Source organism: Pristiophorus japonicus, unplaced genomic scaffold (genome assembly GCF_044704955.1).
Source record: "Pristiophorus japonicus isolate sPriJap1 unplaced genomic scaffold, sPriJap1.hap1 HAP1_SCAFFOLD_931, whole genome shotgun sequence".
NCBI lineage: Eukaryota > Metazoa > Chordata > Chondrichthyes > Pristiophoridae > Pristiophorus > Pristiophorus japonicus.
The window spans coordinates 118,123-139,818 of record NW_027254859.1 but is presented as its reverse complement, the minus strand read 5'-3'; the positions used below and the strand labels follow the sequence as shown (position 1 = coordinate 139,818).

At 47.5% G+C, this 21,696-nt stretch overlaps 5 protein-coding genes and 3 pseudogenes across 5 annotated transcripts in view; 6 read left to right on the top strand and 2 right to left on the bottom strand.

The window, feature by feature from the left end:
* The first annotated feature begins 1,659 nt into the window (after positions 1–1,659).
* On the top strand, positions 1,660–1,963 carry LOC139257927 (histone H4 type VIII-like; annotated as a pseudogene).
* Positions 1,964–4,096: 2,133 nt separating this feature from the next.
* On the top strand, positions 4,097–4,335 carry LOC139257932 (U2 spliceosomal RNA; annotated as a pseudogene).
* On the top strand, positions 4,125–5,135 carry LOC139257924 (histone H2B-like). The gene is made up of 2 exons (XM_070874670.1): positions 4,125–4,128; positions 4,783–5,135. The coding sequence occupies exons 1-2, from the start codon at positions 4,125–4,127 to the stop codon at positions 5,133–5,135; spliced, it is 357 nt and encodes a 118-aa protein (XP_070730771.1).
* Positions 4,458–4,658, top strand: LOC139257931 (U2 spliceosomal RNA; annotated as a pseudogene).
* A 2,924-nt stretch (positions 5,136–8,059) lies between the features above and the next one.
* On the top strand, positions 8,060–8,437 carry LOC139257925 (histone H2B 1.2-like). Its single transcript, XM_070874671.1, has one exon. It carries the CDS (start codon positions 8,060–8,062, stop codon positions 8,435–8,437), a length of 378 nt encoding a protein of 125 aa, XP_070730772.1.
* A 3,888-nt stretch (positions 8,438–12,325) lies between these two features.
* Positions 12,326–12,637, bottom strand: LOC139257926 (histone H4). The gene has a single exon (XM_070874672.1). It carries the CDS (start codon positions 12,635–12,637, stop codon positions 12,326–12,328), a length of 312 nt encoding a protein of 103 aa, XP_070730773.1.
* Positions 12,638–13,438: 801 nt separating this feature from the next.
* LOC139257923 (histone H1-like) lies at positions 13,439–14,137 on the bottom strand. Its single transcript, XM_070874669.1, has one exon. The coding sequence runs from the start codon at positions 14,135–14,137 to the stop codon at positions 13,439–13,441; it is 699 nt and encodes a 232-aa protein (XP_070730770.1).
* A 2,539-nt stretch (positions 14,138–16,676) lies between these two features.
* The window catches only part of LOC139257929 (zinc finger protein 420-like), a 28,062-nt gene continuing 23,042 nt past the window's right edge, over positions 16,677–21,696 (top strand). Inside the window, exons 1-3 of the mRNA XM_070874677.1 lie at positions 16,677–16,793; positions 17,567–17,653; positions 19,639–19,753. The gene's annotated coding sequence lies outside the window, so the exon portion shown is untranslated. The remainder of the gene's footprint in view (positions 16,794–17,566; positions 17,654–19,638; positions 19,754–21,696) is intronic.

Sequence of the window (21,696 nt, the reverse complement as noted above, 5' to 3'; positions counted from 1 at the left end):
AGACTGAAAGGTACATCTTAAAACCACTCTCTCATACCAGAAACAGACAGGTACAGAATATCATCCACACTCACATACCAGAAACTAATAGGTACAGATTAAAGCCCACAATAATAGACCAGAAATTGATAGGTACAGATTAACCCCACACTCATCTACCAGAAACTGACAGGTACAGGTTAAACCCCACATTCGCATACCAGAGATTGAAATGTATAGAATAAAATACACACTCACATATAAACTGACAGTTACAGAAAAAATACACTCACAAACCAGAAACTGACAGGTACAGATTAACCCCACAGACATATACCAGAACCGAGAGATACATAATAAACCCACACTCACATAGCAAGCTGACAGGTGCAGATTAACCCACACTAACATACCAGAGACAAATGGATACAGAATAAACACCACACTCAAATACTAGGGAGTGACAGGTACAGATTAAAACCCACAATCACATAACCGAAACTGAGAGGTAGAGAGTAACCCCAACAATCATATACCAGTAACTGACAGGTACAGATTAAATGCCACATTCATATACCAGAGATAGACAGGTACAGAATAAAATACACACTCTCATACTATAATCTGACACCATCAGCTCCGGTGAGATCCAGACCGCCGTGCGCCTGCTGCTGCCCGGGGAGCTGGCCAAGCACGCCGTGTCGGAAGGGACAAAGGCGGTGACCAAGTACACCAGCTCCCAGTAAAACTCCATGCTGTCCTGAGAGAACAAACCAAAAACACAATGGCTCTTTTAAGAGCCACCCACAACCTCTCTGAAAGACCTAAAGCGCATCACCGTTTAGACTCAATATTCTGTAATTATTTCCTGAACAAGTGTGTTTGGGAACCTTTGCAGTTCCAGCTGTGGAGTTAGTTTTGAATTCTCATAAGCAGCTTCACTGTCTGGTTCGACGTTAGGACCGCTGTTGAATTTCCCGCCATTCAAGCTACAAACACGATTCCTTGTCGCTCGTTCCCATTTACAGCGCCTGCCGAGGAATTAAGAGCTTGTTTAGGAAATGAGGCTCAGATTTCAGTCACCTCATTCTCTCGTAAGCCCTTTACAAATTTATTTTTCAATTCCTGTTACGGTCAATCTGTTTATTAACTCGGGACTCCCTGCAATGTAAAAACCCAGAATGGGAGTTCGTACAGAGACCAGAACGGGAGCAGTGTGAACACTCTATCCCTCTTCCCTTTTCACATAAGGGCTCCCAGTTCTGGTCTCACTCCCGCCTGTGCGGAAGATCAATCCATGATTTGTGATTCCCAACTTTTACACAGTTTGAGCTGGAATGTGTCCTGTTACAGAATCAGTGGGGATTGATTGCCGTCCGTTACAGACAGATTGACAGTGAACGCGAATTTAATTTTGATTGTAACAGCCTGGAATTAGTAAGGGAAATATGGAATAAAATAAAAGGAAGTAAAACCTGTTTGTAAACCTTTGGCTAATGGTGCATTTATTAACATAATCCGCACTTTAAAAAATTATTGGCGGTGTTTTTGAAATTAAAAATAGTTCGAGGTGTGACTGTTGAGGACAGGAATTTCCGCCGTCGTTTCATTGGTGGTCTCAGCAGACAATGGGTAAGGCGAGAGATTAACATTCAGCGGCAATTTCAGTAAAGAATCATCATGGCTGGAGGAGGTAAAGGAGGCAAAGGACTGGGTAAAGGCAGAGCCAAACGGCACCATAAAGTGCTCCGTAATAACATCCAGGCATCACCAAATCCGCCGCCTGGCTCGCCGTGGCCGTGTCAAGCGGATCTCGGGCCTGATCTACGAGGAAACCCGCGGGGTGCTGAGGGTTTTTCTGGAGAATGTGATCAGGGATGCGGTCACCGACACTGAGCACGCCAAGCGCAAGACTGTCACTGCCATGGATGTGGTGTACGCTCTGAAACAGCAGAGCCACACTCTCTATGGATTCGGCGGCTGAATAACGTGACCCTTTCTCCCAAACACAACACAAAGGCTCTTCTCAGAGCCACCCACCTCTTCACAGAGAGAGCAGTGACCTGGGGAACGGGGGCGAGATCGTTGATTTACATTTTGTTCTGTATAGATATGTTTTTTGCCAAGATCTGTATTGTGGTGTTCGGTGTTTTAAATCAGCATATAAACGATGGACAGAATGTCCTTTTAGTCTTCAAATCATAGACATTTACGGGACATTCCAGATGAAGGTAATACTGAAAAAACTAATGTAGTTAGAACATAAGAACATAAAAACATAAGAAATAGGAGCAAATGTAGGCCATACGGCCCCTCGAGCCTGCTCCGCCATTTAATACGATCATGGACTCTGGTCTACTTCCCTGCCCCATATTCCCTTATTAAGAAACTGTCTGTTTCTGTCTTAATTTTATTCAATGTCCCAGCTCTCTGAGGCAGCGAATTCCACAGATTCACAATCCTCAGAGAAGAAATTTCTCCTCATCTCAGTTTTAAATGGGCGACCTCTTATTCTAAGATTAAGCCCTCTAGTTCTAGTTTCCCCTAGCAGTGGAAACATCCTCTCTGCATCCACCTTGTTAAGCCCCCTCATAATCTTATATGTTTCGATAAGATCACCTCTCATTCTTCTGAATTCCAATGAGTAGAAGCCCAACCTACTCTACCTTTCCTCAAGTCAACCCCCTCATTCTGGAATCAACCTTGTGAAACTTCTCTGAACTGCCTCCAAAGCAAGTATATCCTTTTTGTAAATATAGAAACCAAAACTGCATGAAGTATTCCAGGTGTGGCCTCACCAATACCCTGTACAACTGTAGCAAGACTTCCCTGCTTTTATACTCCATCCCCTTTGCAATAAAAGCCAGATTCCATTGGCCTTCCTGATCACTTGCTGTACCTGCATACTAACCTTTTGTGTTTCATGCACAAGTACCCCCAGGTCCCGCTGCACTGCAGCACTTTGCAATCTTTCACCATTGAAATAATAACTTGCACTTGCACAAATCAAAGAGCATGACCTCACACTTTCCAATATTATACTCCATCTGCCAAATCCTTGCTCACTCACTTAGCCTGTCTATGTCCTTTTGCAGAATTTGTGTCCTCCTCACCCATTGCTTTTCCTCCTATCTTTGTATCGTCAGCAAACTTGGCTGCGTTACTCTCGGTCCCTTCTTCCAAGTCATTAATATAGATCATAAATAGTTGGGGTCCTAGCACTGATTCCTGTGGCATCCCCTTGGTTACTGATTGCCAACCCGGGAATGAACCATTTATCCCCACTCTCTGGTTTCTGTTTGTTAGCCAATCCTCTATCCATGCTAATATATTACCCCCAACCCCGTGAACTTTTATCTTGTGCAGTCAGTAACCTTTTATGTGGCACCTTGTCAAATGCGTTCTGGAAGTCCAAATACACCACATCCACTACTTCCCCATTATCCACCCTGTGCGTGACATCCTCAAAGAATTCCAGCAAATTTGTCAAACATGACTTCCCCTTCATAAATCCATACTGTTACATCCATGTTACAGCAGTGACAGATAAGAAAGGTGTTGAATTAAACGATGGGAGGAAGGCAGCATCAGGGCAGAAGGACAGTGAGGGTCCCTTGCCCTCATAGAAGGACTCCCAAGTCCTGATCAGAAGTGACCCTCAGGAAATCTCGGTTACAAACCGGTCAATGTCTCGAACATGTAGAAATGTAGATCGACAAACACAGCTGTTCAGATTATTGAATGTATATATAGAAAAAAACGTGAATGAACCTTCCTCATAAGTCCGGCCGTCATTAACCATTTTTGCCTGAGAGCAGAATAGAAACAAAAACGGAATATAAATCGGGAGGGGATGTCATTGATGACCTAATTTAAGAATTTGAGATTGTGGCAAACAATAAATCTGATTGGATGTTTAAAGATACCAATCAGAGAGATACAGAACAATGGAAATTGACAACGCAGCCAATGAACCAATCACAGTCATTGCCTTCACCCATCCCTCATTAGCATAAGGTTGTGGGCGGAGTGTGGGGCTACCTACATAATGCGAGCCCGGAGCAAAATTTCTTTCATATCTACCCGACTGAACAAGACGATGCCTGAGGAAAAGAAACCCGCTTCTCGGCCTTTTGGCTAAGATCATGCGTAACTGACCTGACAGGGGAGTAACCACCATAACCCCAAGGTGGTTCTCCCTGGATCAGGAAGGTATATGCTTGCTTTTTTGGAAATAGGAGGTGGGTGGGGTGGTTTGACCCATCCACCTCCACGGAGGTGTGTGGGGGACCTGACCTATACACCTCCATGGCACGAACCTGGTATTGCAGTACTTCCAGGAACGGTGCAGTGGCTCTAGGCCTTTTGGCTAAGAGCATTGGCGCAGAGTGATCCTTGAATGGGCCCAAGGTGACCTCTGGCGTTTGTGATTTGACAAAGAATTGGAACGATTGGCTACGAATTTAAAAAAAAAGAAACCAGCTTCTCGGTTTTTTGGCCAAGATCATGCGTAACTGACCTGACAGGGGAATAACCATGACCAGAAAGTGGTTCTCCCTGGATCAGGAAGGTGGTTCTCCTATGCTTTTTGGAAATAGGAGGTGGGTGTGGGGCTTGACCCATCCACCTCCATGGCACGAACCTGATATTGCAGTACTTCCAGGAACGGTGCTTGGGCTCGAGGCCTTTTGGCTAAGAGCATTGGCGCAGAGTGATCCTTGATGGGTGCAAGGTGACCTCTGGCGTTTATGATCTCACAAAGAATTGGAAAGATTGGCAACGAATAATAAAAAAAGAAACCAGCTTCGAAAAAGGGTGCCAAAAAAGTCATCAAAAAAACATCACCAAAGGGCGGCAAGAAGCGCCGAAATTCGAGGAAGGAGAGTTATGCTATCTACATCTACAAAGTGATGAAGCAGGTTCACCCCGACACCGGCATCTCCTCCAAGGCCATGGGCATCATGAACTCGTTTGTGAATAATATTTTCGAGCGCATTGCGGGTGAGGCTTCCCGCCTAGCCCATTACAACAAACGCCGCACCATCAGTTCCCGGGAGATCCAGACCGCCGTGCGCCTGCTGCTGCCCGGGGAGCTGACCAAGCACGCCGTGTCGGAAGGGTCAAAGGCGGTGACCAAGTACACCAGCTCCAAGTAAAACTCCACGCTGTCCTGACAGAACAAACCCCAAACACAACGGCTCTTTTAAGAGCCACCCACAACATAATTGAAAGAGCTGCACAAACATCACCCTTTAGACTGAATTTACTGTAATTATTTCCTGAACAAGTGTGTGTGAGAACCTTTGTAGTTCCAGCTGTAGATTTAGTTTTGAATTCTCATAAGTAGCTTCACTGACCGGCTTGACCTTGGCGTCACTGGAATTTCCTGCAGTGAGTAAACTACAAACACGGTCCCTGGTCGCTTTCCCTTTGTTCTCAGACCCGTTCATTCACAGCGCATGCCGACGAATTTATTTTGGGGGGCGGGGAAACTCCGATTTCAGTCACGTTCTCAATCAAGTCCTTTTCACGAGTTTTTTTTATTCCGTTGCGCTCAGTCCGTTTATTAACTCGAGACTCCCCGCAGTGTAACAACCCAGAATGGGAGTTCTTAGAGATTGGAACAGGGGCAGTTTGAACACCCTGTCCCTCTTCTCTTTTTACAGAAGGACTCTCAGTTCTGGTCTCACTCCCACAGCAGCTCCTGTGAAAACAAGTTCACTTTTACGAAGATGGAGCTGGAATGTGTCCTGTTACAGAATCAGTGGGGACTGAGTCCCGCCCGTTACAGACAGTTTGAAGCTGAAGCCGAATTTAATCCTAATTGTTACAGGCTGGAATTTGCAAGGGAAATATGGAATAAGACAAAAGGAAACAAAAAGTGTTTTGAAGTATTTGGCTAATGGTGAAGTTACTAACTCAATCCGCAATTTTCACAATTATTGGCGGGATTTTTGAATTTAAAAAATCGTTAGGTTCTGGCTGTTGGGAAACCAGTAATTTCCGCCCTCCTTTCATTGGTGGACTAGACAGGCTGTGATTGGTCATCGGAAACGGCCAATGAAATCCACGACAGAGTGACCAATCACAAGTTCGCTCCCTGCATCCCTCCAGAAGGGATAAGAAGGGCAAATATGGGAGGAGTTTATCATTCTTTCTCTGAGCCTGTGGATTGTGGAAATGTCTGGAAGAGGAAAAACCAGCGGTAAAGCTCGGGCCAAGGCCAAGTCTCGCTCCTCCCGGGCTGGATTGCAATTCCCCGTGGGCCGTGTTCACAGACTCCTGCGAAAGGGGAACTACGCTGAGCGTGTGGGTGCCGGAGCCCCGGTCTACATGGCTGCTGTGCTCGAGTATCTGACCGCTGAAATCCTAGAGCTGGCCGGCAACGCGGCCCGCGACAACAAGAAAACCCGTATCATCCCCAGACACCTGCAGCTGGCCATCCGCAACGACGAGGAGCTCAACAAGCTGCTGGGAAAGGTGACCATCGCTCAGGGCGGGGTGCTGCCTAATATCCAGGCTGTGCTGCTGCCCAAGAAAACCACCACTTCGTCCAAGGCCAAGTAAAGCGGACAAGATTTAAACTAATAACCCAAAGGCTCTTTTCAGAGCCACTCACAGTATCTGTGAAACGGCTGCTTACTGTATTAATGGAGACCTTGAGTTCAGGTACCGATAAATTGGTCTATTTCAGACCTGTATGCGGGAGTTTTCAGTTCCTGGTATTTCCATTATGGTTTTCTGCTCACACAAACTGTTCTAGTTAGCAGCTAATAATTAAACTACAGTTGTCAGAGACTCAAAACTTGTATAAATACCGCAACCGGTTCCCTAAATATTTAATCTTATCAATGAAAGCTGTATGAAGAAAGTCGGCGGTTATTAAAAGGGCCTAGTTTAATTCTGGTCTGGTTTGAGAGTTTGAATGCTGGTTCTGTTCCCGGGAGCTCCAGTCGTTCCGGGCTGTGTATTTTTCTCCTAAGCCGGTCAGTTTAGGCCTACACTGAGCAGCCAAGCGCAAGACGGTCACTGCCATGGATGTGGTGTACACTCTGAAACGGCAGGGCCGCACTTTCTATGGATTCAACGGGACTCTCTTCCCCCAAGCACAAAGCAAAGGCTCTTCTAAGTCCCACCCACCGCCTCACGGGGGGAGGGAGGGAGATATAGTTCATTTACATTTTGTTCGGTATCGATAGATATTTTAAATCAGCATATGCACGATGGACGGAATATCCTTTTAGTTTCAGAATTATAGATATTTATCATCGAAGCTTACAACACGGAATGAGGCCACTTCGGCCCATCGTGTCCGTGCCGGCCAACAAAAGGCTATCCAGCCGAATCCCACTTTCCAGCTCTAGGTCCGTAACCCTGCAGGTTACGGCACTTCAAGTGCACATCCAAGTAGTTTTAAATGTGGTGAGGGTTTCTGCCTCTACCACCCTTTCAGGCAGTGAGTTCCAGAGCGCAGCCACCCTCTGCGTGAAGATATTTCCCCTCTAAATCTTCTACCAATTACTTTAAATTTATGCCTCCTGTGCTAAGGGAAATAGGCCCTTTACGGCACAGAAGGTACGGCATATTCCAGGTGAAGGTAACACTGAAACAACTAATGTAGTTACAGCAGTGAAAGATAAGAAAGGTGTTGAATTAAACGGTGGGAGGAAGGCAGCATCAGGGAGGAAGGACATTGAGGGTCTTTTGACCTCATAGACTTCCAAGTCCTGACCAGAAGTGGCCCTCAGGCAATCTCGGTTACAAACCGGTCAATGTCTGTCAAACATGTAGAAATCTAGATCGATAAAGAACAGAGTATAAGTCGGGAGGGGATGTAACTGATGACCTAATTGAAGAATTTGAGATTGTGGCGAGCAGTAAATCTGATTGGTCTCTTTAAACATCCAATCAGAGAATTACAGAACAATAGAAATTGACAACGCAGTGAGTGAACCAATCACAATTGTTGCCTTCACCCATCCCTCATTAGCATAGGGCTGTGGGCGGAGTGTGGGGCTGCCTATATAATGCGAGCTCCGAGCTAAGTTTACGTCATGTCTGGGTTGGATTGAACAAGACGATGCCTGAAGAGAAGAAATCAGTTACTGCCAAGAAAGGCGCCAAGAAAGTGATCAAGAAAACACCACCAAAGGGCGGTAAGAAGCGCAGGAAGTCGAGGAAGGAGAGTTACTCCATCTACATCTACAAAGTGATGAAGCAGGTTCACCCCGACACCGGCATCTCCTCCAAGGCCATGGGCATCATGAACTCTTTTGTGAACGATATTTTCGAGCGCATCGCAGGTGAGGCTTCCCGCCTGGCCCATTACAACAAGCGCCGCACCATCAGCTCCCGGGAGATCCAGACCGCCGTGCGTCTGCTGCTACCCGGGGAGCTGGCCAAGCACGCCGTATCGGAAGGGACAAAGGCGGTGACCAAGTACACCAGCTCCAAGTAAAACTCCACGTTGTCCTCACACAACAATCCCTAAACACAACGGCTCTTTTAAGAGCCACCCACAACGTCTCTGAAAGAGCTGCACAAACACATCACCCTTTAAACTCAATTTACTGTATTTATTTCCTGAGCAAGTGTGTTTGACAGCATTTAAAATTCCAGCTGTAGATTTAGATTTGAATTATCAGATAAGCGGTTTTACTGTCCGGTTCAACCTTAGCTTCTCTGATGAATTTTCCTCCCAGTAAACTGCACACACTGTCCCTGGTCGCTTGCCAATGAATTATGATCTTGTTTTAGGAGGTGAAACTCAGACTTTAGTCACCTCATTCTCTCTCAAACCCTTTACAATATAAAAAAAATTCTAGTTCGGGTCAACCCGCTTATTAATCCGAGATTCCGAGTGCAACAGCCCAGACTGGGAGTTCTTACAGAGACCAGAACAGGGAGTTTGAACCCTCTGTCCCTCTTTTCACAGAAGAACTCCCAGTTCTGGTCTCACTGCCGCCTGTGCGGATGATCGATCCATGATCTGTGATTCCCAAATTGTACAAAGATTGTGCTGGAATGTGTCCCGTTACAGAACGTTTGAAACTGAACGCGAATTTAATCCTGATTGTAACATCCTGGAATTTGGAAGGCAATAAAGAATACGGCAAAAGGAAATAAAAAGTGTTTGGAAATCTTTGGCTAATGTTGAATTTATTAACATAATCCGCATTGTAAAAATTATTGGCGGGGTTTTTGAAATTGAAGATTCGTTGGCAGTCGAACAGTAATTTTCGCCCTGTTTACATTGGCGGGCTAAACAGACGGTGATTGGTCAGCGGAAAAGACCAATGAAATCCACTTCAGAGCGACCAATCACAAGTTCGCTCCCTGCATCCCTCCAGAATGTATAAGAAGGGCAGATGTGGGAGGAGTTTCTCATTCTTTGTCTGAACTTGTGAATCGTGGAAATGTCTGGAAGAGGAAAAACTGGCGGCAAAGCTCGCGCCAAGGCCAAGTCTCGCTCCTCCCGAGCCGGACTGCAGTTCCCTGTGGGCCGTCTTCACAGACTCCTGCGAAAGGGGAACTACGCTGAGCGTGTGGGTGCCGGAGCCCCGGTCTACATGGCTGCTGTGCTCGAGTATCTGACCGCTGAAATCCTGGAGCTGGCCGGCAACGCGGCCCGCGACAACAAGAAGACCCGCATCATCCCCAGACACCTGCAGCTGGCCATCCGCAACGACGAGGAGCTCAACAAGCTGCTGGGAAAGGTGACCATAGCTCAGGGCGGGGTGCTGCCGAATATCCAGGCTGTGCTGCTGCCCAAGAAAACCACCACTTCGTCCAAGGCCAAGTAAAGCGGACAAGATTTAATCTAATAACCCAAAGGCTCTTTTCAGAGCCACCCACAGTATCTGTGAAGGGGATGCTTACTATCTTAATGGAGTCAGAGCCCTTTAATTCATGTACCGATCGATGGGCCTGTTTTAGACCTGGAAACATAGAAAATAGGTGCAGGAGTAGGCCATTCGGCCCTTCGAGCCTGCACCACCATTCAATAAGATCATGGCTGATTATTCCCTCAGTACCCCTTTCCTGCTTTCTCTCCATATCCCTTTAGCCATAAGGGCCACATCTAACTCCCTCTTGAATATATGTAACGAACTGGCATCAACAACTCTGCGGTAGGGAATTCCACAGGTTAACAACTCTGAGTGAATAAGTTTCTCCTCATCTCAGTCCTAAATGGCTTTCCCCTTATCCGTACGCGGGAGTTTTCAGTTCCCGGTCTCTGCATTACGGTTCTCTGCTCACACATACACTTCCCGTTAACAGCGAATAATTGAACTACAGTTGTCACTCAACAATTGTATAAATACTGCCACCGGTTCTTTAAATATTCTTTAATCTGTCTGAAAACGAGAGAGTCGGCAATGATGAATTAATGTAGTAATAAAAGGGCCTAGTTTAATTCTGGTCTGGTTTGAGATAGTTTGAATGCTGATTTTGTTCTCGGGAGCTCTGGCCGTTCCCGGGCTCTGTATTTCTCTGCTAAGCCGGTCAGTTTAGACCGCACTGGAGCAGCGAGCGATGCACACATACAGGACCCGAGTCCATTGCAGTGCTTCCCAGATCTACCTGCCCCCATTCTCCGGCAACACCGAATGGGGAAATCTGTGCTCTGCCCCGGGGAACTCGAGGTCAGAGCGACGCAAAGCCGATGTCAGTTTCTGAAAATATTAAAAGACTCACCAGTTAATCGTCAATAATTCCCATGTGAACCGAGTTGGTATATGAAGACACGATCAGTAATCAGTCTCACACCCTCTGCCCGTCCCTACAATGGGTTAATGAACAACACGAAGCTCTGGTTACAGTAGATCGCAGCTCTTTCCTTTGCTGATTTGGTGGCTCTGAAAAGAGCCGTTGTTGCACTTGGTGCTGAAGCTTGGAGCCGGGGCAGGGGGAGTCTAGGCGCGCTCCCCGCGGATGCGGCGGGCCAGCTGGATGTCTTTGGGCATGATGGTGACTCGCTTGGCGTGGATGGCGCACAGGTTGGTGTCCTCAAAGAGCCCCACCAGGTAAGCCTCGCTGGCTTCCTGCAGGGCCATGACGGCCGAGCTCTGGAAGCGCAGGTCGGTCTTGAAGTCCTGAGCGATCTCCCGCACCAGGCGCTGGAAGGGCAGTTTGCGGATCAGCAGCTCGGTGGATTTCTGGTAGCGGCGGATCTCCCTCAAAGCCACGGTGCCGGGTCGGTAGCGATGAGGCTTCTTCACTCCGCCCGTGGCCGGAGCGCTCTTCCGGGCCGCTTTGGTCGCCAGCTGTTTGCGAGGAGCTTTCCCTCCGGTGGATTTGCGCGCTGTCTGCTTGGTCCTGGCCATTTTCTGAACGGATCTCAACACAATCTGGGACACACGGATTGTTAATGCGGGGACTCCTCTTTGCTTCCATTTAAAGTGTGTGAGGGTCCGCATGGAGCTGTGATTGGCTGCAACCCGACCGCCAATCAAGTTTGAACCAAGCACCGAGTGAAAATGAAGGGCGAGGAATACTGGGCCCTAATTGGCTGAACTGAAACTGACATTTGGTCAATTTCAAAAAGCCCGCCAATTTCAGAATATCAACCAACAGAGATTAAATAAAATCTAATTTCCCGCCAGCAATTTAAGAATCCCGCTCTTTATAACGGCGATTGTGCCCCATTATAAGTCACCAATCCCATTCTGTCACATTCCGGTTTGAATTATGTTCCATTCCCTGATCCGTCTGTACCGGGCGGGAATAAATCCGCGGTCACTGCTTCCTGTAAACATAAAGTCCCGCATCGATCCCGCCAGTGCCGTCCCACTTAACCGATTCTCACACAGAAACCTCACATGACAGGAATTATCTGTGAGGGGAGACTGTAATGTGTAAAGAGGACTGTGTATCCTGCCCGGTAATTGTGACTGTCAGCCGGAGTTTCTGATCTCTCATATTTACAATAGTTGTAAAATATTTAATAATTCCCATATTCCTAGAGACTACACTCCAAAAGTACTTCATTGGTCTTGTTCATTGGATGTGGTCCTTGCGGCTGAGGGGGGGGCGGGGGTTGGGAGTGTGGAGGGGGCGTGGGGAGGTGATCAGCTGTGATCTTGTTGAATGGCGGTGCAGGCTCGAAGGGCCGAATGGCCTACTCCTGCACCTATTTTCTATTTTTCTGTGTCTTGAGACGTTCGGTGGTCGTGAAAGGCGCAATATAAATCCAAACCTTTCTTTCCATTAATTAAACAGCCGAAACCATTTCCCAACCAAACTGTCCGCGCTCCGATCCCCAGGTCGCTGCTCTCTCTGTGTGCCGGTGGGTGGCTCTTAGAAGAGCCTTTGTGTTGTGTTTGGGGGAAAAGGGTCGAGTTATTCAGCCGCCGAATCCATAGAGAGTGCGGCCCTGCCGTTTCAGAGCGTACACCACATCCATGGCAGTGACCGTCTTGCGTTTGGCGTGTTCAGTGTAGGTGACCGCATCCCTGATCACATTCTCCAGAAAAACCTTCAGCACCCCGCGGGTCTCCTCGTAGATGAGGCCCGAGATCCGTTTGACACCGCCACGGCGAGCCAAGCGGCGGATGGCTGGTTTGGTGATGCCCTGGATGTTATCACGGAGCACTTTACGGTGCCGCTTGGCTCCGCCTTTACCCAGTCCTTTGCCTCCTTTCCCGCGACCAGACATGATAATGACTCTTCACTTAAACTGCCGCTGAATGAGAAGTGAACTGCTGCCGGCTCCTTTTTATAGAGCCGGAGCCGACCTGACTGAGAAAGCGCAGAGTGAGAGAGGCGGGAAGGGGAGGAGACATAGTCAAGATTGACAGACAGAGCAGAGAGCGGCCTCTGATCTTCCAGCTTTCTGCAGCCGCTAATTTCAAACCGTTTTCCGACAATAGAACCGAAACAGACTCGGAATTTATATTCAAAGCTTCCAGGAACCTGAAGCTTTTAAATAAAGTCCCGCTACAATTAACAATCGCGAATATTCCCGCCTATATACAGCCCCTTCCCTGTCAATCTCAGACCTTGTTCCATCTCCCCACACTTCCTCTCACAGACGGGTTCAGCAGTTTTCAAACACCTTATTCCAGCTGATTTGGAGAATGTGGTGTTTGGGGTTTGAGTTGTGAGGCGGGGTATCTCCGCCAGTGTCACCGTCTCACAGACTCTCCCCCTGAATCTGTGAAATGACAATGACCAGGAACTGAGACTGGAGCTGAACACATCCCCAGTTACAGTGAGGCCCGGGCCGGACATCCCATTCTCTGTGTGTTTTATTGCAGACACTGGGGGAGGGGTGGGTGCAGCCAATGTCAGCGAGTCACCAGGGATCCTGGCTTCATGTTCAATGATTTCTGTCTGAAATCTGAGCCCGGCCCCGGGACAGGGATCATTTGATTCGGGGATCAACTCTTTTCTGAGAGGCGTGGGTGGCTCTGAGAAGAGCCTTTGGGTTCAGATGTTTACAAGTTGCACTTTTTATTTACTTTTTGAGCGCTGGTTTCTTGGGTTTTGTTGATTTGGCCTTGGCCCTCGGTTTTCCCACCTTTTTGGCCGCCTTCACCTTTGCGCCCGAGGCCTTCTTGGGGCTCTTGGGCTTCGCCGCTGCCGCCTTCTTCCCAGCCGCCGCTTTCGCTGACTTTTTTACTGTTAGCGCCTTCTTGGTGCTCGTTTTCTTGGCCGGAGATTTCTTGGCTGCTGGTTTCTTGGCCGGAGATTTCTTGGCTGCTGGTTTCTTGGCCGGAGATTTCTTGGCTGCTGGTTTCTTGGCTGGAGATTTCTTGGCTGCTGGTTTCTTGGCTGGAGAGTTCTTGGCTGCTGGTTTCTTCACCTTCCTTCCCACTTTCCCCTGGTTTTCCTTCTTAGCGACTTTGAAGGAGCCCGAGGCGCCCGTGCCCTTGGTCTGCAGCAGGAAGCCATTTGTCACATTCCTCTTGATACTGAACCTGATCTGGGACCCGCGCTTCTCCACATCCACGCCTTTGGCCGCCAGAGCCTTCTTTATCGCGGCCAGAGACATCCCCTTGCGATCGCTGCCATCGGTCACAACCTTGAGGATCTGTTCGCCCAACGTGGGGCCGGCTGGCTTGGAGCGGGGAGCTGCCTTCTTCTTCTTGCGGGGGGCCTTGGCTTGAGCGGCGGCGGCAGAAGGAGCTGTTTCGGCGGCTGAAGTGTCAGTCATGTCGGCGACTCTGTGGAAAATCTCTCTGACAGTCAGAGCTCGGTCAGAAATGAAACGACGGGAGGCGGCGGCACAGAGCAACTTAAAGGCAGCGAGCGGACGGGGCGAGACATCCTGCTGTCAGCTCCCCGCCCCTCCAGCCTCTCTGTGTTTCTCTCTCCTCATTAACTGTCCGATTCCAATTCAACCCGGGCCCTCCAGATTCCCAGACTGGCCTCTTTCTGTCCCGAAGACCGGGATGTTTGTTGTCGAGAAAGCTTCCTCCGAATTAATGGCAGCATTGCTGCACTGATCGCGCTCTCTCACCCGATCGCGGACATTTTCTCTGTTTTTCGATTGAAATTTGAAATCACATCAAACTTGACGTTTAATTCCCACTTTAGACCTGAGCAGGGCAGCAGGGCGATCCTGTGACAGGAAAATCTTTGAATTTTACACAAGCGGGACTCTGGAATCCGGCGATGACACAAACAAAGTGACATTCGTCTCACCGGCCCGCCCCTTTAACACACTCTCGCTCACACAATGTTCACATCTGCACATTCACAGCACAAACTGTCCCAGATTTACAGCTCCCAGCACAGGGTTACCTCTCCGCTCGGCCTGTGCTGCCGATTCTCGGGGTTAGTTGTAGTTTCCTAGCTCAGTAAGTGTTAAACACTCTGAGGCCGGCGTTCCTCAGAGTGTCTGTTCCCCAGATTCAGGGGCAGGAGCCAATCACAGCAGAGGCTGGCTTAACCCATATATGCTGTTAAGTTATTACATTGTTCGCACGCAGAAATATGTTTGATTAACGTGAAAATAGAAATTATGAGTTCACCGCCCCTCCACCCTCTCTTTGTCTCTCTCTCTCTCTCTCCTCCGAAAATGAGGGACATATAACAGTAACTGGTATCCTATCCATCCCATACTCACCACCCAGAGATGGCTATCAGAGGGAGCGACAGAGAGACAGACACAGAATCAGTCTTAAACTCCCTAACTGTGTCTCAATATTACTCTCAATAATAGTATCACACATTCATGTATAGCACCACCGAAAGAGAGAGAAAGAGACAGACACATTATCAGTCTTACACTTGGTATCAGTGTTTCCATATTACGCTCAGTAACAGTGCCACACCGTCATGTATAGCACCAGAGAGAGAAACAGAAACAGTATCATAGAAACATAGAAAATAGGTGCAGGAGTAGGCCATTCGGCCCTTCAAGTTTGCACCACCATTCAATATGATCATGGCTGATCATGCAACTTCAGTACCCCATTCCTGCTTTCTCTCCATACCCCTTGATCCCTTTCACCGTAAGGGCCATATCTAACTCCCTTTTGAATATATCTAACGAACTGGCCTCAACAAATTTCTGTGGTAGAAAATTCCACAGGCTCACAATTCTCTGAGTGAAGAAGTTTCTTCTCATCTCGGTCCTAAATGGCTTACCCCTTATTCTTAAACCGTGACCCCCGGTTCTGGACATCCCCACCATCGGGAACATTCTTCCTGCATCTAACCTGTGCAATCCCGTCAGAATGTTATATGTTTCTATGAGATCCCCTCTCATTCTTCTAAATTCCAGTGAATATAAACCTAGTCTATCCAGTCTTTCTTCATATGACAGTCCTGCCATCCTGGAATCAATCTGGTGAACCTTCGCTGCACTCCCTCAATAGCAAGAATGTCCTTCCTCAGATTAGGAGACCAAAACTGTACACAATATTCAAGGTGTGACCTCACCAAGGCCCTGTACAACTGCAGTAAGACCTCCCTGCTCCTATAGTGTTGTACTCACAAGTGTTTCCACATCACGCGAAATAACAGTATCCCCCCTTCACAGACAGTACAAGAGAAAAGGATTGTAACAGAGTCAGAGATGGGGGAGAGTGCTAAGTGAGAGATCGGAGAGATCGAGGCAGGACGGTGAGACACAGAAAGACTTACACAGTATCTGTCCCAATTGATCTGTGAGGTCCGGTTTTATCCTGAAAGTTCCCATTGGGGAGACAGAAGATACAGTCCCCTCTCTCACTGATATTGTACCACATACAGACACATTATTAATCCCACACTGCGGGACAGTGTCAGAGAGTGAGAGAAACAAGGTCCCACATTTAACCCTCGCTTGCCTGTTGTACTCCCTGTAATCTTGCAGCTCAGGGCCGTTCGGTATTACTCTCAGTAACCGAGTGTTTCACTCTGATTCAACTAAACTGGGACAGTTTCTGTCAGATATTAACTCCTGCACAGTCCCAGCAAACACTCCTACTCCGCCGTCCCTCCGATGTTTCGACAGGATTGTTTTGTGAAGACGGGCTCACGAAGAGAAAAACACCCTGCACGGAATGATCCCAAATTGAGCATCTCAAAGGGGCAAGGTTCCCAGCTTTAAACATTCTCTGTCCTTGCCCCCCCCAGGCCCAGTTCCTTTGCTCAGATTCTGATAAAAGTAAATTTGGAAAAGTTCACTTTGATTTTTAAAGGCCGAATTATTGCAGCGAGCTGCGCGTGCGCGGATAAGCCCCGCCCCTTGGGTCGATTGCCAGTGAGCAGAAGAGCGCATACGCCCTCCCCTCCCCCAGCCCTGCCTGTGAGCGCCATTCACTCAGTGAGCGGAAGAAGGTGGTTTAAACAACCGGGAATTGAGTCACCGCGGCCCCGGGGTAAGGCAGCGAGCTGCAGCCTCCTTACAGCAGCACATCGCTTTAGGAGCGTGTCCGCAGATGGGCTCAGAGATCGGCACTGAGTCCGGGGGAAGTTCAGGGGGAGTCGGAGTCTGTGTGTAACAGGCGGAGTGGAGCAAGAACTGGTCTCAGTGCGTGGAGTGAGTGGGGGAAGGGAGAGGCCATTCTCGGGCTGTGTGTGGACAGCGTGTGTCCCGGGTAAGGGAGACAGAATGGGAAGGATCTGCTGTTGACAATCATTGCTGCTTTCTCCCTGCAAATCAGTAGTGAACGTTCCTGCTTTAGTTCCAGTCTCATCGTGTTTGTTGTCATTGGACAGCGAGCAGTGGAAGCAGAGCCGGACACTGAGGATTTATACAAGGAGCATCTATTGCAGGCACCGGGTGAGAAATGTGAAGGACATGTTTTAAACAGTGGCTCTTTGTTTTTGGTTGAACGGTTAGTGCCCTGGGAGAGGGGAGTAGCAATCTGAGCTGTGTAAAAGTCCGTGCCCCATCGGGTAGTCCCATTCCTGAAGCAGGGCAGGGGTTGGGTTGTATCTGGATGTCAGTAAATTGCTGTAAATCTGCCCAACACACTTGGTGTGCAGAAGCTCAGTGCTGCAGAGGAGTCAGACACTGACACTGTTTGTATCGCTGGCTTCCCTTTGTGAATGTTCATAATGAATATTAATTGAACGATTACATTAATCACTTTAGTCTTTTCTACCTCTCCTGTTCTTGAATGATCAGAGATACCTTATCCTCCTGCAGGCAAGGAATTGAAGGAACTGGAACAAATGTGAAGTTTCCTCCACCTGAGACATAAGGAACAGTGCAACCAGCTCCTTCTCACACACAGTAGGTTCGGTACCGATCACAGTGTGCGGGTACATAGACAGGTTATCCAAATTAAACATGTTTGTGGTGCTGAATGGCCTCCTCCTATTCCTGTGTAACAGGCCCGAGGGGGCTGATGGCCACCTCCTGTTCCTAAATTAACAGACTGGAGATACTGAGTGGCCTTCTCCTGTTCCTAATGTAATAAACACGAGGGGCTTAATGGCTTCCTCCTGTTAATATGTAACAAGCTCTCGGGGCAGAATGACCTTCCCCTGTACCTGTGTATCAGGTTAGAATAGGTTGAATAGCCTCCTTTAGTTCTTATGAATAGCCACTTCTATTCCTGTGTAACAGGTTCCAGGGGCTGAATAGCCTCCTCCAGTCCCGATGGAACAAGCTCGAGGGGCTGAATGCCTTCCTCCTGTTCCCATGAAACAATCCCATGGGGATGATTGCCCTTGTCCTATTCCTAATGTAACAGACCCGAGGGGCAGAATTGTGTTGTCCTATTGCTTTTTAACTCCAGTTGCTGAATGGCCTTCTCCAGTTCCTAATGTAATCGGCTCAAGGAACTGAATGGCCTTCTCCAGTTCCTAATGTAATAGGCTTGAGGAGCTGAATGGCCTCCTCCAGTTCCTAATGTAATAGGCTCGAGGAGCTGAAAAGCCCTCTCCAGTTCCTAATGTAATAGGCTCGAGGAGCTGAATGGCCTCCTCCGGTTCCTAATGTAATAGGCTCGAGGAACTGAAAAGCCCTCTCCAGTTCCTAATGTAATAGGCTCGAGGAGCTGAATGGCCTCCTCCTCTTCCTATATAACATTCTTGACGGGTTCTATGGCCTTCTCCTGCTCCCATGTCACAGGGTCAAAGGGCTGAATGGCCTGCTCATGATCCTAATTAAACATGCTTGGGGGCTGAATGTCTTCCCCCTGTTCCTATACCACATGCTCGAGTGGCTGAATGTCCTCCCCCAGTTCCCATATAACATGCAGGAGGGGCTGAATGGCCTCCTCCAATTCCTCTAACAGGCTCGAGGGGATGAATGGTCACCTCCTGTTCCTGGTTAACAGTTCCGAGGGGTGGAATTGGCCTACTCCTGTTCCTATGTAACAGACCCGAGGGACTGAGTGGTCTTCTCCTGTTCCTAATGTAAGAAGCTCGAGGGGATGAAAAACATCCTGCTGTTCCCATGTCACAGAATCAAAGGCTGAGTGGTCTGCTCATGTTTCTAATGTTAGAGAGGCTGAATGGTCTCCACTTCTTCCCACATAACAGAATGGAAGGGCTGAATGGCATTCTCCTGATCCAATGAAACAGGCTCGAGGGGAAGAATAGCCTCATCCTGTTCCTGTCTAACAACATTCGGTGCTGAACAGCCACTTTCTGTTCCTGTGTAATAAGTTAGATGGGATGAGTGGCCTCCTCCAATTGCATTATAACATGTGCAACTGGCTTATTGGCCTCTTCCAGTTCCTATAACATTCTCGGTGGGCTGAATGGCCTCCTCCTGTTCCTATGTAACAGGTTCGAGGGACTGAATGGTCTCCCCCTGTTCCTTATGTAACACGTCGAGGGACTGAATGGCCTCCTCCAATTCTAATTTAACAGACTCTAGGAACTGCATGGCCTCCTCCTGTTCCACTGTAACAGGCTCGAGGGACTGAATAGCCTCCCCCTGTTCCTTATGTAACAGACTTGTGGGACTGAATGGCCTCCTCCTGTTCCTTATGTATCAGGCTCGAGGGCCTGAATGGCCTCCCCCTGTTCCTTATGTAACAGGCTCGAGGGACTGAATGGCCTCCTGGATCCATGTGCTGTAAGGCCTCCGCAAGTTCCCAGATCCAGGGACCGTTCTTCCCTGCTGTTTTGGAAATAGCATCGGGCAGTAAACAGGAGCTCAATGCTTCTTGCCCGCCAGCTCTCTGATCGGCTCCTCGCGCTGATTATGTTTTCTCATCTCGCTCAAACGTCACAAAATGTTGCTTTCTTTTCCATCACCTCTAGAGTTATTAGCCAAGTTTGCATCGAGCACATCGTGATCTCACCAGTAACAGCACTTTCCTGACGGTTATCCACGAGGCTGCTTCTGACATTTTCTTCTGCGTAAATGTTAACCACCGTAAGTAACTGAAAAATTTCATTTCTACAACAACAACAAACATTTGCATTTATGACAGATACAGCATGAATCTCACACTCACTCACTGTACCCCTGACTGTCAGATACAGAGTGAATCCCACACTCACTCACTGTACCACTGACGCATAATAGCTCGTCTCTACTCGAAATATTTCTGAATCGCATTCATCCAATATAATGAGGAAAAAAAATTCACAGATATAGGATAAAACACACTAACATACCAGAAGCTGACAGATACAGAATAAATCCCACTCAGATACTAGAAAATGACAGGTTCAGAATAAAACCCACACTCACATACCGGAAACTGACAGGTACAGAGGAAACACACGCTCACTTACCCCAGAATGAGAGATACAGAATAAAACCCACACTCTCATACCAGAAACTAACAGGTACAGAGGAAACACACACTCACTTACCCCAGAATGAGAGATACAAAATGAATCCCACATTCACATTGCACAAACTGACATATAAAGATAAAAATCCACATTTGAATACCAGAAACTGACACCCTACACATCTACCACAAACTGACAGGTGCAGAAAAAAAACACAATCACATACCAGAAACTGGAGGTACATATTAATTCCTACACTCACACAGCAGTAACTGACCAGAACAGAATAAAATCCACATTCACAAAGCAAAAACTGACAGGTACAGAATATAATCAACACCCAGATTCCAGAAACTGTCAGGTACAGAATGCAATCCACACTTGGATACCAGAAAGTGACCGGTACAGATTAAAACCACAGTCACATATCAGAAACTGACAGGTACCGATTCAACCCCATACTCCCATACCGGAATCTGATAGGTACAGAATAAAATCCATATTCCAATCCGAAAAACTGACAGATACTGGTCAATATCCACACTTACCTTCCAGAAGCTGATGATATAGGTTAAAGTACACACTCAGATACCAGAAACTGACAGGTACAGAATAAAACCCACACTCACATACCAGAAACTGACAGGTACAGAATAAAACCCATACTCGCATATCAAAACTTGACGGGTACACAATAAATCCCAACTCACACATAGCAGAGATTGACAGGTACAGAATAAATCTCTCACTCACTTCACAAAAACTGACAGGTACAGAATAAAACACACACTCTGATACCAGAAACAGAGAGGTACCGATCACTCATTTCAAGGGGATCCTTCACTAGGAGATTGTTTATTAATCCTATCTCATTACACAGGACCAGATCTAAGATAGCCAGCACTTCAGAGAGGGAGAGGAAACCAGTGATTGTAGAATTAAACCCAGCCAGAGTCAGCACCATCAGGGGAGGGAAAGGGAAGGGAACAAGTGAGTTTAGAACTCAATTCGGCCAGAGTCAGCACCTTCAGGCGAGGAGAACCAGTGAGTGTAGAATTGAACCCAGCCAGAGTCAGTACCTTCAGTACCTTACGCCTGATTTCCAAGTGTTTTTCTGAGCGTGCAAAAATCTACACTTACTCCATTCTAAGTTAGTTTGGAGTAAGTTTTCGCTGCCTAAACTTGCAAAACGGGCGTAAGTGGCCAGACACGCTCTCTTTTGAAAAAAAATCTGTTCTAAAATGAAACTGTTCTAACTCACTAGAACTGGAGCAAACTAAATGACGAGAATTGCAATTTCTAAGATACTCCATTCTAAACTAGTTGCTCCAAGAAAATAGGAGCAACTCAGGCCAAAACTTGATCCCACTAAGTGACACTCATGAGGAAAATTCAACAAGAACTTTCACTCATCTATTTTTAGGGATATCTTCCTTATTTTAAAAATAAATTAGAAAATAGTAGTGTTGTTGCAATAGTAATCCTGCTCAGTACAAGAGGAACCGCAGGTTCAAACATTTGGTGTATGTGCTTGCACGGACGTGTCAAGGAACGGAGGGCCTTGGAAGGCATGTT